This window comes from Lepidochelys olivacea (genome assembly GCF_965140295.1).
Source record: "Lepidochelys olivacea isolate rLepOli2 genome assembly, chromosome: 5".
In the NCBI taxonomy this organism is placed as follows: Eukaryota; Metazoa; Chordata; order Testudines; family Cheloniidae; genus Lepidochelys; species Lepidochelys olivacea.
This window is the reverse complement of record NC_140415.1, coordinates 97,422,468-97,439,556: the sequence shown is the minus strand read 5'-3', so window position 1 is coordinate 97,439,556 and position 17,089 is coordinate 97,422,468. Positions and strand designations below refer to the sequence as shown.

The 17,089-nt window shown below is 40.9% G+C and overlaps 1 protein-coding gene across 2 annotated transcripts in view; it reads right to left on the bottom strand.

Moving 5' to 3' along the window:
* Nucleotides 1-680: 680 nt before the first annotated feature.
* The window catches only part of CARNMT1 (carnosine N-methyltransferase 1), a 52,965-nt gene continuing 36,556 nt past the window's right edge, over nucleotides 681-17,089 (bottom strand). For both annotated transcript variants that reach the window (XM_084628531.1, XM_084628530.1), the window contains 5 exons: nucleotides 15,627-15,767; nucleotides 6,218-6,396; nucleotides 4,306-4,419; nucleotides 3,557-3,660; nucleotides 681-3,258 (listed from right to left, as the gene is read on the bottom strand). In XM_084628531.1, coding sequence (XP_084484657.1) covers nucleotides 3,142-3,258; nucleotides 3,557-3,660; nucleotides 4,306-4,419; nucleotides 6,218-6,396; nucleotides 15,627-15,767 — 655 coding nt within the window. In that variant the 3' untranslated portion in view covers nucleotides 681-3,141. The remainder of the gene's footprint in view (nucleotides 3,259-3,556; nucleotides 3,661-4,305; nucleotides 4,420-6,217; nucleotides 6,397-15,626; nucleotides 15,768-17,089) is intronic.

Genomic DNA, 17,089 nt, shown 5'->3' with positions numbered 1-17,089 from the left:
TTGCCTTCTTAAGGCAACAGGTTTATTTATTTTTATTTCCCTTAATGGCAGCATCTAAACTTTCAACAGGCTTTACTTAAGGTTGGACTAATTTATTTTGATTAAAAAAGCAAAAATCTGGTTCCTTTTAGAAAGTTCAGACTACCTGCAAGTAAACCTTTACTGAAACTGCTGTAAGTCCAATATTTTTTCTGGCTAGGGATCTGAGCAGAACAGTTTTTAAAAATGTGCAAGTACTATACAGTCCTAGACAGCATTTAAAATAGTAAATGCTTTTTTGCCCATGTGAACTTTAAAATTGTACTTTCAATTAAAGCAAAATTGGAAGCGTGAAATATCTGCCTTAAAAACAGAAAGCGAAAAATGACCCAAGAAAAAGGGACCACAGCTAGATGAGTGAGAGTAAGTTTAAAATACCATAAATTTTAAAATCTATTATCCCTGGAAAAGGCTTGATTCCCTACCATACCTTTTTTTTACTTTTAAAAGGATTTTCAAAGGGGATGATAGTATAGCTAAATTAACCATTAGATTAATGTAAGGAGAACACCACAATTAATTTGATCCTTCCTCTAAACACAAGCCATTTAATAATTATTCTCATAGAAAATATTTATATAACTTCAAAATACAAAACGATTGTATGAAATTACAATCTGTGGATTAATATCCATCTAATTTATTTAGTAGGTAATTTACTTAGAACAAGGAAACATAATATTAGAGGTAGATTTAAAGTACCAAGGGTAAATTGCCTTAAAGGTCCAACCAAGTATCCAACAATTAATCCAGGTATGCTGAAACAAATACAGAAGTTGTTGCTAACAGTCAGAGGGACTGGTGGGCAGGCACAAGGGGTCACATGTCCCCCCAAGATTTCTACCAGGGTTCACACCAGAAGGTCAGAAATACGAGGGTCGCTGCAGAGGCAAATTTAATGGTTCTGTAACAAACCCTGGCAGCAGAGGCAACATGTGCGGGTGGGAGGGCGTGCCATGTGGTCTAATAGGCACTTGTTGAGTCTTCTTCAGTGCAATGCACAGCACCTCCCAGCTCAAAGCCAGCTCCCTGCCTTCTGTCCAGCCCCACCTTTGGCCATACACTCCCAGCCCAGCCTGGCCTTTGGCCACAAGATCCCAGCTCCCTGGACTCTATTCCTGGCTCTGTGATGGACTTTGAGAGCTGGGACAAGGCAGCTGGGCCCAGTTTTCAGGGCTGCAGGTGCACCCCTGCGTGCGCACACATGCCTGCACAGCTGCATGAGGTTAAATGCAAGTCCTCCCCCTCTGTATAATGAGGGATCCCCACCTCACTCCTAGCAGTGCAATGCAGCTTGTAAAGCACTTTGAGACACTGCTGGAGCACAGCAAGCTGATTGCTGCTCTAGACATGCCCTGTGAGCCAGCTTCAGAGCCTATCCATGCTGAACTGAGACCTCCAGATTTCTGCCAGTCTGGGGTAGCTTTGAATGACATTCGGTCCTTGGGCAGTGCCCCTCCATCTGTCCCCCATCTTCAGCAGGTAGCTTACACTGTCTGGAGCGGGCTGAGCCCCTACGCTCAGCCAAGGGCACATACATGAGGCTGGCTGCTGCTGCTGTCTGTGCAAAAGGGCAGACGGTGCCATCTGCAGGGAAGGGAAGGAGCCAGGATCCCTCACCCTTACTCTCGGTAGGCTAGGGTTTGGTGTCTTCTCCTCCTCCTCTGTGCCAGATCCCAACACCTCTGCAGGTTCCCTGGGCTAGTGCACAATGCACCCTTAACTCCTTCCTGTCTGTGCTGGAGCTGGGCAACAGGAGGTGGCTGGTTTATGTCAATGGGCAGCAGCAACCTTGAGGCAGTAGCTGCCTTTCCATCATGGGAAGGGACAGAGCTGCTTCCACCAGCAGGTGTGAGGAGGGGTTAAGGGATGAGCTCTGCAAAGACACAGGTCAGGGGAAGCTCCTGCGCAAGGCAAAGGCGCTTCACATAGGATTTGCTTAATTTTAAATTTAATGACTCCCCATTATTACAGCACAGCTGTACACTCTGGGCACAGTTGTCCCAACTGTGTAAACTGCTTTCTAAAAAGAAAAGAAAGTTGCAGGATTTTTCTATTGTCTAGTAATCCTTAAAATAAATGCTTCAAACACTTTATTTAAGCAACAGATAAGTTACACTGATAAACTTCAAATGGGCAAAGTGAGAGTGCAGCTCCTGCATTACCAGACCAAGTCTTATTTCCATTTCAAGGTTAATTTACTCCCGCTCCTTTGTGACATGATGCTTTGCTTCACTCCGTACTATGATTTCATATACCAATATTCAAATTACCAAAGCCAACAAACTATTAGAATAGATTGCTAAGCTTAGCATGGCCAGAAAATTAAAATATTTTAGAAGCTCTTAAATTATATCTTTTGTTTCTATTTTCAGTCCTACAGAAAATGGTCCCGGGAGCGCTAAGTCACAATGAATGCAGCTTTCAAGAAACATTTTAGCACTGTTCAATAATTTCAGATTTTGTAAATTTTCTATTTTTAAATTGATGTTAAGAAATCCTTCTCTAAACTGTGGCTCAGCTTGTATCATACCTCTAAACATTCATAAAGCCACAAGGAAAAATGAAAACAATTAGAATTTTGTTTAAAAACTGAGGCAGAATACAAACATTTTTGTTTTAAGCCTCAGATCAAAAGTGGAAATAATATTCCCAGTACTGATATCAAACACAGAATTGTACATCCTTTCCAACAGGTCCTGAGAGCTGTAGATTGTGCATGTTACAGACAGCTGCAGATAAAAGGGAAATTATTTTGGATTTCAGTATTGTTTAGTAATGATTAAACCAGCCTTATCAAGACAACCTCATGGCAGACATAAAACCAGGAGTTTTAGACTTATGAAAATGGGATGTTTTTATGGATTCTGATGAATGACGGCAGTGTATCTGTACATTTTCTTCCATTTTCACTAGTACAGTACAAATATGCATGGCACAGTATATATCTGGATAGCAATACAGGTATTAAGAAAATAGACACTCTCAAATTCCTGTTAAGAAGAAACAAGGCACCACTGATTTGAGGTTGTATCCAGTCATTACCTAGTCCATTGTGTGTTGTAAATTTTAGCATTATCTCCAGCACTTTTTCTGAAGAATCTATTTGAAACACTTCAACTCTGGTTTCCTAACCACAAACAACACACATTCATAGTAGTATTTCATCATGGATAGTTCATTCACAGTGTATGTTGATAATACAGATTCTTTCTCCACCTGAAAATAAAAATTGAAGTTTTCAGAATATTTTCTGAAATTGCACCTGAAGCAATTCCCTCCAAAATGTGTATTTCTCCTCTGAACAGGCATCACTTATGTGTTTACACTCAGTGTTATTTGCCCTTTAATGAATTAAAAACCAGACAACTTAAATATAACTACAATTGGCAACATAAACATGTAAGCATCTTAAAAGTTAAAAATCTATATGAAACATTTAAAGGTAAAGCCCTAATATGTATAGTTTTGGTTGACCCATCTACTCCAATAAGTATTACTCACAATCTATCCGTACCTCTAGATGGAATCCATACTGTAATATAACATTTTTTATATCCTCATAACTCAATTCTATAGAAAGTTCATTTGCCAAGTTCTCAAAGTGGTAAAGGAGAGGACCTAGAATACAAAGATAAAGGGATTCAGTAACACTAATACCAATTTTATTGTCAGAAGTACACTTTTATCTAAAGTCAACTCTATAGCATTTCAGCTAAGTATTAAGTCAACAAAAAAAAAGTTTGACACACTGAGCTGTAAAATAAACTGATAATATGTAGAGCTAGCTGACAGTGGTGCTTGTAATTAGGTTGTCTACCATTTTCCATTATTAGCCCATTTTCAGTTGCTTTACCAAACTAAAATTTCAGCAACAAATGGTTCAGCCATCTGAGAGAACAAGACTGGGGGGAAAATACACTGTTTTGCCAATGTTAAAAAGAAATGGTTAAAGAATTTAAGAAACTGAGCACCTCAGTGCTTTGGAGTATGGATCTGACACTTTGAAGGGTGCAGTCCTCAGGCCAGGGAGATGTATTTTGTTTCCTTATGAAAATTCACTCAGATTTGGCTGAATCATAAGAAACTGAAAATCACTGTTGACACATGTTCAGAGGCCTGAGAGAATGAGGTAGTTAAAAATGCTGAAGATTCCATGGCTATGAATGCTGAGCAAAACTTCCCCTCTAAGTGCTCCTCCCACTCACCAGGGGCCATTGGTCATGCCAGACAATAGAAGTGAGAGCAAGATGATGAACAATTTACCTAAATTTATCCATATTCCTCCTGGTTTGAGAATTTTCCATATTGTATCAATGTAATCAATGACATTATGCGCTGTGTCTATGAAGAAGCAGGTTGCTATGCAGTCCCACATATCTGTACAAAGAAAATATATTATCGAGTGCACATGATCAGTTTTAACATCAATCCTCTGCGCAAGATTTCAGAGTTGGCTTGTATTTAGCATTTAGTATCAGAATATATAGGTATTTAGTCACACCTAAGATCAGCTTTCTCTAACAGTAAAGAGAATGGCTAGAAGTTAAATATTTCCTGACATTTTATTGAAAGGAAACCAGTAATACTGTATTACTGTAAAAGCTGGACAAAAACGGTATGCCTACACTGCAATTAAAAACCCTGGGCTGGCTCATAACAGCTGACACGGGCTCAGGCTGCTTAATTGTGGGGTAGACATTTGGGGTCAGGCTGCAGACAGAACGCTGGGACCCTCCTTCCTTGCAGCTACTGGAGTCTGGGCTCCAGCACAAGCCTGAACTTCCATAACACATTTAAACAGACCCTTCCCCTGAGCCCTGCCAGCACTGGGTTTTTAATTGCACTTTAGATCAGAGGTTCTCAAACTGAGTGGCAGAATACATTTAGGCGAAGGGGGGTGAGAGAAGCTTCATGAAAAAAACAAACAAAAAAGGAAACATTTAATGTGGACATTTTACCCACAGCAATGAATAACTAGAGCAAAACGGATTCCTCTGCGCATATCAGGTCTTCAGATGACACTGTGCATTTGACTCTACATGGGGCTGCGCATTTTGATAGATTTCCATTAAGCTTGCACAGTATTACACAAAGTTGTTGCCATCTGTACATTAATCTGTCTGCTATAATGCGGTGTGTACATTTAACTGTAAGCAGGGACCACAACTACAGTTTTGGTTTTGCTCTTATTACAATGGATCACTGGCTCATTCGTGCCACCGGGGGTGTGGGAGACAAGCAAAAAACAAAGAAGCTGAAACTGATTCAAGTGAAGCACCACTGTCGCATATATGGGTATATGTACTTGTGTGGTGGCAACAGAGATTTAAAACTACTACAATACAAAGAAGGGGGACACGATCAAATAAGTTTGAGAACCACTGGTGTTCACGTACCCTCAGGGCCAAGGAAGGAAGAGCACCAGCTGGTTATTTAGTACTTTGTATAGACAAGTAACCTCCAGATAAAAAAGAAATCCATCATCACTTCCAGTCTTACTAGCACTAGGAACTGAAGTGGAAAATATTTAAGTACAGTTATCTTCTGTACATGAAATAGGGGAGAAAAATTACCTCATCAGTTGCAACAAAAATTATTTGTCCAGACAGATTTCACAAGTGACAATAAAGATGTTTGTGTTGACAGGAACATTGTGATCCTTGAAATACTGGTCATTGATATTTAATGAATATCTATTTGTTTTATTTGTAAATAAACTGTTTTAGTAATAATTTGCTATGTTGTCTATTTTTAAACCAACAATAAATAATTAGACTTCACTTTATTTATATCCATGTAAAGCATATGCTGTTTATATTGTGCATTTCTTTAACATCAATCATTCGTCTAATTCAAGGAAAGAAAATAGGCATGAAAGATCAGTGTTGGAAGTTGTCCAAGATGTCACTGTTCTCATTAAAAGAGCAGAGCATATATAACCCTACAACAAGGATACAATTTAGACACTTAAATATGCGAGAGCACACATAACTTTTGCTTCTTTCAATTCAACTCATTTTGGTTGAGAAGAATCTAGTCGCAATATACAACTTTAGTGCCTACTTTAATGATCCAAGCCATAATTTGGTTTTAATTTTAAATAGAATTCTGTTCTTCCATACTTGGTATATATCTAGTATGTTCATGAATTCTGACCTCTAATTTCTCTACTTACTGCACTCTGAGTAAATTTCTTGAAAATCCCCTGCTGTCATAGAAAAGTTTGCACCAGAAGGAAGACTGTGGGGGTCAACATCAGGGAAATAAACTGGTCGTATCTGATCAGCAGATCTCCTGTTATTGCTAAACTGATGAATCCAGGGATAAAGTTTATGAGAGTTAATTTCTGAGCATCTGCAAAATATGAAAGTCAGAACGATTCAGTTTCAACTAACTGCTCATGTATTACTTAGAAAAGTAAGTGTTTTGCAATAAAATTGGTAAGTATAAAATGATTTGATTTTCAACAATATGTATGATGAATTTAGTTGTTAATCTGGATGTTATAAAGTATTTCTGTAGGCTTTTACTTAGGTTATTATTCCAACTTCTTCAAGACAAATAAAACACACTAAGTTTTATTGAAGGGCGGGGGGGGGTGTGTGTGTCTTCTTTTTGCTTCCTGTATTTCAACCATGTTTTATATCTAGCTTAAAAGAAAACCAATAGTGTAGTTCTTTCTGTAAGATGAGTGAAAATTGCCATTACAGATGTTCAGTTGTGCTAAACCATTAGAATTCCCATTTTGTTTGTCATGGAAGAGGATACTTGTTTATTTTATAAATAAAGAGAAGAGTGATGACTTAAGTCCTTTCTTATTTTTATATTTTCCCAAGAATACCTATTTTCATTCTAGATTCTTGCTGAGAGTTGCCTTTCTTGAGTCAGAATAAAAGAGACTTTACAATACAGCAAAGTAAAAACATTTTTCTGAAACTGTCATTCTTTAAACAAAAATATGTATTTAGATTATTTCAATAGATCTGCAAAGTACAATAATTTGCCAATGGGCAGTTTTACTAATATCATTTGAGCATATACATCTACAGTACTGCAATTAATCTTAACAGCCTCATGCCATTTCTCTTTCTGTACACCGCAATGTGGACCAACACATAGCAAAGTAACATGGAACCCTTACAAATTATTTCAACTATGAAAAGTGACTAAAATGACATAGTGGATTCCCATGTTTATTGTATCAACGTCTCCAGATCACACTTGCTCAGTTTATTAAAAGATGCTTTTCGGATATCCCTGGAATCAGAAGGTGAAGCTGTTTTCATTCTATCCAATGCATCACCAATAAAATACTGCAGAAAATTTTTGCCCTCAGTTATACTCACTCAGTCCCAATAATGGAAGTGGGATTGCAGAGACATAACTCTGAAGACAGTTGAAATGTGTAGGAATAACTGAGGATATAAATTGTCCTGCAAAATTTATGTTTCCTAGAACTTTGGATATTAGAGGAGTCAGGGGTGAGGAGACGGATGCGTACAGTAGACCTGATGAACACTGAAAGTGAAAGGCATCCCTCAAGGATCAGTGACACCACCCACCTCTGAAGAAGAGCTAGGTTCGTTTCCTGTTTATTGCCATGGCAGACAGTTCTATTCCACGGGTGCCCCATTGCTGCAATACATGGAGAGGTATGATGAAGCTCCCCTCCCCAATTCATGTTCTTGAGAAAAGTGCCTGCTGAAGGTGTTTGCAGTCATATTCTGAACTTCTGGAAGGGAAGCTGCTGTGATGACAAACAGCCTCAGTGCAGGAGGAGGGGGATCTTGCCCATCCTTGCAGGTTGATATAGAACACGCATTGCATGTTGTCCATCATGACCTTTATCTGTTTGCTCCAGATTAGTGGTAGGAACTAAAAGCAGGTATATCCGACAGCCCTTAGTTCCAGGAGGTTGATGTGCATAGTGGTTTCTGGAGGCAACTACCTGCTCCGGGCCATGCGTGTGTCCAGATGTGCTCCACACATCAAGAGGGCTGCATGTGTCATGATGACAACCATTGGGGGAGGGCAGATGAAAGGGACTCCCTGCACAAACACTGTGAGGGTATTTCCACCAATTGAGAAATTCCCTTATGAAGGGGAGTATGGAAAGTAGTGTAGTTAGACTGTATACTGAGCCACTGCTGAAGGCAATGCATTCAGTCTTGCATGGTCTATAATGAAAGAGCCAGCAGCTATATACCCCAACAGCTGAAGACAGTTTGTGACCAGGTTTTGAGGGCTGATCTGGATTGCACTGCCTATGTTGGATAGGGCCACGCATCTGTGCATTGGGAGGCCTGCCTTGCCACTACTGAATTGAGACAAGCTCCTATGAATTCCAACTTTTGCACAGGGGTCAAGGTGGACGTTTTGAATGTTCAATAGTAGGCCTAACCTGAGGAAGAGGTCTGTGGCTTCACAACATGCCCGTGAAGCTACATCCAGGGAGCAACATTTCAGAAGTTGTCTAGATAAGGGAACACAAGATTTCCTTTTCTGTGGAGGTATGCCCCTACTACTGACAATTTTTGAAAAGGCCCCTGGGGCAGAAAATAGGCTGAAAAGATGCACTGTGAACTATAAATGGTCCTGACCAACAGTAAAACATAGGACTCTTTTGTGAGATTTTTGGATCGCAATATGGCAATGAGTGTTGTGAAGGTCGAGGGCCAAGAACCAATCCCCTTGGTTCAGCAATAGAATTACTGCTGCAAGTGTCACCATTTTGAATTTTGGGGCCTTCACAAAGGTGTTAGTAGCCTTATAGCTGGGATGGGTCTCTAACCCCCATTCTTTTTTGAAACCAGGAAAATACTGAGAATAAAACTCTTTCCCTCTGTACTGCACAGGAACAATTCTTCAGCCCGCAAGAAAAGGAGAGAGCACATTTAGTTTTGTAGCAGGTTCTTGTGAGAGGGGTCCCTGAAGATGGACAGGAAAGGGGCATTGGCAAGTGGAAGAGAAGTAAAATGGATGGAGTACCCTATGCAGTTGATCTCCAAAATCCATTTGTCCATAGTGATTGACTCCCAAGCCTGCCAGGAGTGATAAAAGGTTGAGAAGTAGGTGGTGTTCTTCCCTGGAATCTCTGTCTCTTTCATTGAGGTTCATATAGTCTCTGGGAGAGCTCAACAATTGGGTAGGATGAAATCTCTTCACCAATGGGAAATTACTAAGCTTTCTCTTTTGGGCAGCTGTATGGATCCTGAGAGAATGCAAAGTAGCCCTGGAGTCCTTCAATGTATGCAGAGATTCGTCCACGCTGTTAACGAATAATGTATCAAAATGGAGGTCTTCGACCGTATTTTCAACCTGCTTTGGAAATCCTGAGAGCTGGAGCCAGCAGGCCCGCCTCATAACTACCGCTGTAGAAATCGAACAGGCGGTAGTATCAGCAGCATCGAGGGCCGAGGCCTGAGCAGCTAGCCTTCTGTAATAATTGGCTGGAAATTGCTCTCTATGTTCTGCTGGTAGATGCTTAATGAGTTCAGCTTGACATAACTGGTATGACTGTACTTTACCATTAACAGCTGGTAGCTGGCAATTCTGAATTGCAAAGTACTGACGAATATGATTTTCTACCCAACAGGTCAAGGTGCTTATGCTCCTTGTGGTAGGTCATAGATTTAGTATGGTGCTGCCTCCCACATTCATTAATTGCATCAACCACAAAGGAGTTAGGAAAGGGATGAGAAAATAAAAATTTTGCGTCCTTAGACTGAATACAGGAACTCCTCACTTAACATGGTAGTATGTTCCTGAAAAATGCGACTTTAAGCGAAACCATGTTAAGCGAATCCAATTTCCCCATAAGACTTAATGTAAATGAGGGGGTTAGGTTCCAGGGAAATTTTTTTCACCAGACAAAAGACTGTATTTTATTTTTTATATATATACACATACAAACACACACACACAATAAGCTTTAAACAAACAATTTAATACTGGTACACAGTGGTGATGATTGTGAAGCTTGGTTGAGGTGGAGGAGTCAAGAGGGTGGGTTATTTCCCAGGGAATGCCTTACTGCTAAATGAAATAGCAATTGGCTGAGCCCTCAATGGTTAACTCTCACACTCTACAAGGCAGAAGGAAAGGTGGGAGGGCAGGCAGGCAGGCAGACACACACCCCTGTGCGTGTCTGAGAGACAGAGATGCGCATTTCCCCTTTAAGTAGGAAGAGTGGGGTCAGAAGTACACTGCCTTGTTAATTAGATCAGCAAGTTGCAGGGGGCAGCTGCAGCTGCTGCCTTCCCTCTCTCTGTGTGTCCCCTCTGCTCTATGGAAGATGGGGTAAGCGGGGTGCAGGAGCGGGGGGAGGAGGATACCCTGACATTAGCCCCCCTCTTCTTCCCCTCCCCCCCACACAGTAAGCAGGAGTCTCGGGGAGCAGCTCCAAGGTAGAGGGCAGGAGCAGCACGTCAGTGGGGGAAGGGACAGCTGAACTGCAGGCAATTGATAGCCTGCTGAGCAGCCGCCGCTGCACAGGGAACTTAAGGAAGGGGGGAGCTGAAAGGGAGGCTGCCGGTCCACTCTGGTTCCAACCACCCACCAGCTAGCTGCAACAGGCTGCTCTTCTTGCAAGCAGTGAACAAAGCAGGTGGCTGCCACACGACATAATAAGGGAGCATCACACAACTTTAAACGAGCATGATTCCTAATTGATCAGCAACGTTAACCGGGAGGAGTTCCTGCATTTCTTATCTGCTCCCTTGCATGTAGGTGGCAAGGGTGTGCCATATAACCTTTGCAGGGTCCAGTAGGGCCTCTAACAGCAAAGGTAACACAGACAGATGAAGCTGTTTGAAGGATATGAAGCAGCTTACGGTGTGGATCTTTAACCTTCTCAGGAAGGATCTGCAAAGAATCCACAATTCTATCGGCAAGTTCTTGAAATTGCTTGAAGTCATCCACCAAGGATGGAAGCGTTGGCATAGCTGCCTCATCCAGGGATGAAGAAGAGAGGTCGGCTGGTGGAGAGACCTTTTCATCAGCCCTAGATTCCTGTTCCTCAAAAGGTTTCTTCCTGCAGTTCTGGTCTCCTAGGGAGGGAGAGTGATGACTCTCTTTGTGGGTACCAGGTCAGTGAGTAGTTTTCAGAGTAGCAGCTGTGTTAGTCTGTATCCGCAAAAAGAAAAGGAGTACTTGTGGCACCTTAGAGACTAACATTTATTTGAGCGTAAGCTTTCGTGAGCTACAGCTCACTTCATCGGATGCCACAAGTACTCCTTTTCTTTTTGTGAGTAGTGGTTCTCAAGGGCTAGAAAATTACTGATGATAGGCTGTCCAAAGGTCCCAGTATGGCCAAAGGGGTGGTGCATGTGGCATGGGTGGAGGCATCCATAAGTGTTCATACCAGCGAGACAGTGGTCAAGCCATTTCTGACAAGCAACACCAATCTCCTCAGACATCTCTGGAAAAGAGCCTCAATAGGAACGGAGGGAGAGCTTTGCAGAGATATTTGGGAGATTAAGGCAAGATCTTCATCAAAATCATCCTCTTCCAAATCACTCTGTAGTTGTGGAGCACCGGAAGAAAGATGAAACCATCAGTACTGGGTGAATGTCTAGACATCTGGAAGCCCTCGGTAATGGGAGTATATCGGAGCCATGTAATGATGAGCTGGGCACAGCAAAGTCACGGGGAAAGCAAAACTCCTGTGATACCAAGTGTTGTCGGTACCTTGTCCATGGCCTGCGCTGAAATAATAGTGGCTGAAGGAGTTGACAGTACCATGAATCTCAACTGCTTCGAGGACAATACAGAGCCGAGTGTGCTTCTCCAGTACTGGGTGAGAAGAGATAGAGCTCTTCTTGAAGCCTTGCTCCACTGGTAGTATCGATGACCTCCTGGAGCTTAAGACTCTGCAGCAGTGGTCCCCAAACTTTTCAGGGTCACACCCCCTTTTACCCCATCTGCATCCTGGCTGAAAGTGGAGCTGCAGCTCGGGGGTGGGTGGGTGGTGGGATGTGTGGACAGCGGTAAGGAGGCTGGTGCTGGCAGCCAGGGCCCCAGGCACGAGGCCAAGAGCAGAGCTAGGTGGCACTCCCTCCCCACCCCCTGTGGGGGCTGGCCCGGGTGCTAGCCACGCCCCCCCCAAAGTTCCTTCATGCCCCTCCGGCGGGCACGCCCCACAGTTTGGGGACCTCTGCTCTACAGTCTTCAGGTTTGACTGGCCTGAAGAATCAGCAGCCTTGTGGGTACCAGGTCAGAGAGCAGTGGGTGCTGAAATACAGGAGTCATCGGAGACCACAACTTCTTAGAGGCAGATTTGCTACATGAAGAAACTTGAGGGACGGTCTTTGTGAATATTATGGAGGAATCTTGGGTCTTCCTCTTAGATGCCCTCAAGGAGAGCAGTTCAGAAACAGTGACGGCAGAAGACTTATTCACAGACTGGTGTACAGAGGGAGTCCCCTGGCCAGGGGTAGAGGCCAGGTGCAGTGAACTCTTCATCATGAGGAATCGAAGTTTGATCTCCCTGTTTTTCTAGCTCTAGATTTTTAATGCCACATAGCACTTCTGGGAAATATAAGATTCTCTGAGTACAGATGCACTAGGACTAACCATCACTCATTGGGATTGCTTCCTGGCATGACAGGCAACATTTGAGACCAGGAGATCCCAGCATACCCTCCGAGAAAAATCAAACTCCCAGGAGAGGAGAAACTATCTACAGGGTACTAAAAAAATAGCTATATATTTATATTTAAACTACTACAGCCAAAATTACTACTAACTACTAAAAAAACCTCATGGGACACAGTGGAGGTAAAAACTCAGATAACTGCTAAGGCTCCATCTCAGGCCGAGAAGGAACTGAAGGCGGTTCATCCACGCAGTGCTATATAACAGCACAGAGCACGAGACTAAGTAACATGCATGTGCAGGCCAAACGGATACTACGATGAGAAATCTCCAATCAAAGGTGCAGGAGTCTCAAGCACACTTAGAATGGAGCACCCATAGGGACGTTACTCGAAGAACCAGTGGCTTACAGAATATATTAATTATACCACATAACTAACTGGGGATGGACGAGATAACCTCTTGAAGTCCTTTCCAGACCTTTTTATGACTTTTATACAGAAGGGGACTTTGCATTTAGGGGTCTCAACAGAACACAGGAAATCAGGTGTGTTAACCTACACATCTAAGAGAGATTACTCATTTATGAATGATAAAAGTGGGAACACTAAACATAAGCAGTCTCCCAACCACCAGATATCACTGCCTATCAGGATGAACAACACAGTCATTATTTCCTTTCTCTCCTCTCCCCCGTTTGTCTGTACATATACATCTGTTGGCTCTTGTTTATATTTAAGTATGTCGACACTGTAATTAGACACCAATGGCTGGACCGTGCCAGCTCACTAAGGCCAAGGGACTGTTTAATTGCAGTGTAGACGTTGTGGCTCGGGCTGCCGCCTGAACCCAAATGTCTATGCCGCAATTAAACAACCTCTTAGCCTGAGCACAAGTCAACTGGCCCGGGCCAGTCACAGGTTTTTAATTGCAGTGTACACACAACTTTAGACTATAAACTCTTTGGGGCAAGGGCCATTTTTCTGATATATGTTTGTACAATGCTATCACAGTGATGTCCTGGTCCATAACTAGGGTTCCTGGATGCTATAGTAATAAAATTTTTTTTAAAAAAAAATTGTAAGAATCAAAGTATTAAGTGTTTTCACAGGTGTTTGTCACTTCAGACAGATGAGCCAGTCTACTGGCTATCTGGTTCCTTTTGAACCTTGAACCAGATAATAAATGTGATATCCTCCCATATACTTGCTGGCATTCCAACTCAAGGTAAGAACAACTATTGTATCTTGATATCTCCCCTCCCCAAATCCACTTTCTGTTCTTCCTCTAAACAGCTTATCAGTAGTAGGATTGGCTATTTCCTTTCTCGGACTTTGATAACAGCCAACCACACTTCTCTCTCTGCTTCCCCATCAAATTCCCATGGTTCTTAAATTTGCATACAATGCTTTTGAATCAAATATTAACTTCACTCACTTAAATACAAATCTGAACCAAGTGTTTGATGGCAAACATGTTTAGAGAGGGATGCTATTTTAATTACACATTAATAGTCCATATCAATTTAGAAGTATGGAAGTTGTTTGAGTAGATGCTAAAGGCAAACAATTAGATAGGATTTTCGTATCCATCAAAAACTAGCTACATTAGCAGCATGTTTTTGAAACAATTTTTTTTTCAAAATGTGATAAACAAGATATGGACAAAGGAAAAGAGAGGAATGCTATCTACACTTTACATCTAGATATAATACATAAGAGTCCTTTTTACTAAATTAAGCACGAGGGCTTGTTTGTTTTTTAAAAGTCAGTAAATAAAAATGCAAGTACCAAAAGAGAAAGTATCGAATAAAAGAAATGGTTAGCAACTCACTTCATATGTGAAGCTTTTATAGTCCTGCTGGAACAGACTCTGAATTTAGAGCTTCTGCAGTGAGATCTTTCTAAATGAAATTTAGAGCATTAGCCAGAAACTGACTAAAAGTGGCACCAGATTCCTGCTCATATCATTTTTCAGATAATGTATTGTTGGAGATAGCTGGTGAGGTACAAAACAGAAAGCAGCTTAACAGATAAAGAAAGATTGGAGCACTCCTGATTCAGTATTGTTTTGATTTGTCAACTGAAGATTAGTTATGGAAATAATTCTATTCTATATAGGTTCTTATGCTGCACTCATTAACATACAATCTGAGCGCCTTCCAGTAGCGCATTCAGCAACATGACTAATAGCTGTCATTAATGGAAAATGAACATGGGACATCAACATATCACGCTTCTAATTAAGTGTGTGGTGTAATGCTTATATCATAGCCTCACTTAAACTTAACACTTATAGTGGATTCTACAGCTGTGAGCCTATGAGTAATTAGAAGGTGTACACAGCCGCTGGATGAGAAAGCTTGCCTAATACGTGTTTTGATATTTTTATAGCAATGAGGCATCTATTAATATTTTTCTGTCAAACAACAAAAAATGTATACGTAAAATTAAATAAATACTTGTGGAAATTTGCCTGAACTTTTAGCAATAAATGCAACCTATTTTATTTTTATTTATAAGTTTTCTTTGATGATTATCACCATAGTATCAGAACTCCTTGAACATATGAATCAATTTATACTCAACATTTTTATGAGATGGGAAGTATGTCCATTTTACAGATTTAAAACAGAAGCACAGAAATTATATAACTTACTCAAGCTCAAATTTGTGGCTGAGCCAAGATCTCCTGAGTTCCAGTTCAGTGCTTAAATCACAAGGCAATTCTTGCTTCTACAATCTTTATGACATACAGGTATGGTGATAGTAAATTTCCAAGTCAAATTTTGGAATAATCTCCCATTCCTCCCTCCTACCCTCTCCCAGACATTTACATGAATGCAAGAGATCTAAAAGATCTGGTTATCTAGATTAGGGATTTAGAAATTTATTTTGATTGGTTATTACTTTGTTAAAGGATTGGTCACTGATTTTTGCCTCCCTAGTATATATAGGTTGCAACCAGCAAGTAAAATATAAGCTAAGTACCTGTTGAGTACAAAATTAGAAGAAAAGAGCATAAAGAGGCTCCATTCATTTCCTTGGCAAGCATAACCGAGCATAGCTATTTCCCAGGCCAATCTACCTAGCCCAGCACCAGGTACCAGGATATTAACTTTGGAGAGATCCCTGCAACAAAACAAAAATAGTAGTTAATCCTTTAGCCAATACGTCTTAATAGAATGTCTATGGTCTGGCTAAATACTGTGATTTTCATATATTTAAACAGAGATAATTCGATAAGAATTTTCATTTATATGTTATGATTTCGCCGTAGACAAATCAGACTTGTTGTGAACAGGTGCCCTGGGGGGAAAAAGCCCATCATACTGTAACAGAGTAAGTTATGGAATCTCGAAGTATTCTTTTTTGGGGGGGGAGGGGTCGGGGGAGGAAGAAGAAGAGAAATTAAAAAAAAATCTATAGGCAAAACCTGATTTGTGAAAAACAACATTCACACCGAATAAAAGATAAAATAATTCACACTTAAGCAATCCTTAGTTGCGGTGTAATACAAAATTAAAAGACAGCTATTCTTCAAATCGTTTTCTTAACTTTTCAGACGAGCCCTCTAAAAAACAACTGTATTTGTTTGTAAAGGTGACTTGCAAAAGAAAAAAACAGGTTTGTGCCCCTTCCCCCCCGCCTTCTCTTGATGCAGAGTGACAACCTACTAAATTTTTAAATATTAGAAATTCAGGTCTTGTTTACCCTAAAAGAGTGCTTTTCCTTAAGGACTATGGACAATTGCAGACCTAGTAGGGTTTGACATCAGAAACACAAAATAAACGAAATCTTATTTATTGACATGGAAGTATTCAGCTGATTGAAAACTGTTAATATATTTAACTCAAGTACTTTTTATACATTCAGTACCCCCTTTGATTATGGATTTGGGAGCTCTTTCAAACTTTATTTACGTCACTGCAGGGCGTCTACCAATAAGAACAGAAAAGGTAAGACTTGATATTCCTGATGTTTCTAGAAAAGAACAAGCAGACAAAAACTGAGGGAGGAAAGAAGGGGGAGAAAATTTCAGGCCCCTTTTGTATGTCAAAAGCAAAAAATAGTGTGCACTCAACTTCTTCTCCCCCTTTGCAAGTCACCTTTAAGTCAAGAAGTCATTAAATGGATGTAACTAAGACACTTTAAAACAGCATCCGACTAGTATGCAGGACAAGACAATCCCAATTTTCAAGATGTGGAGGTGGGATAAAATGAAATGCAATCTTCAGAATATTGAGAACCAGGTAGCCAGAATGGTTACAAAGAGTTGGCATTACCATGTTCCCAAAGCATAAAGAGGAGTGGGGAAAGTCAGCTTTGGAAAGACTGGCTTCAAGAGACAAATCCAGATTGCAGCGAAGAAAACGCTGACCAGCTTTAAAGATGGTCTTCTTTAAAAAAGACCATGTATGCAGTATAATTATAGCCATGTCGGTTAGGTAATA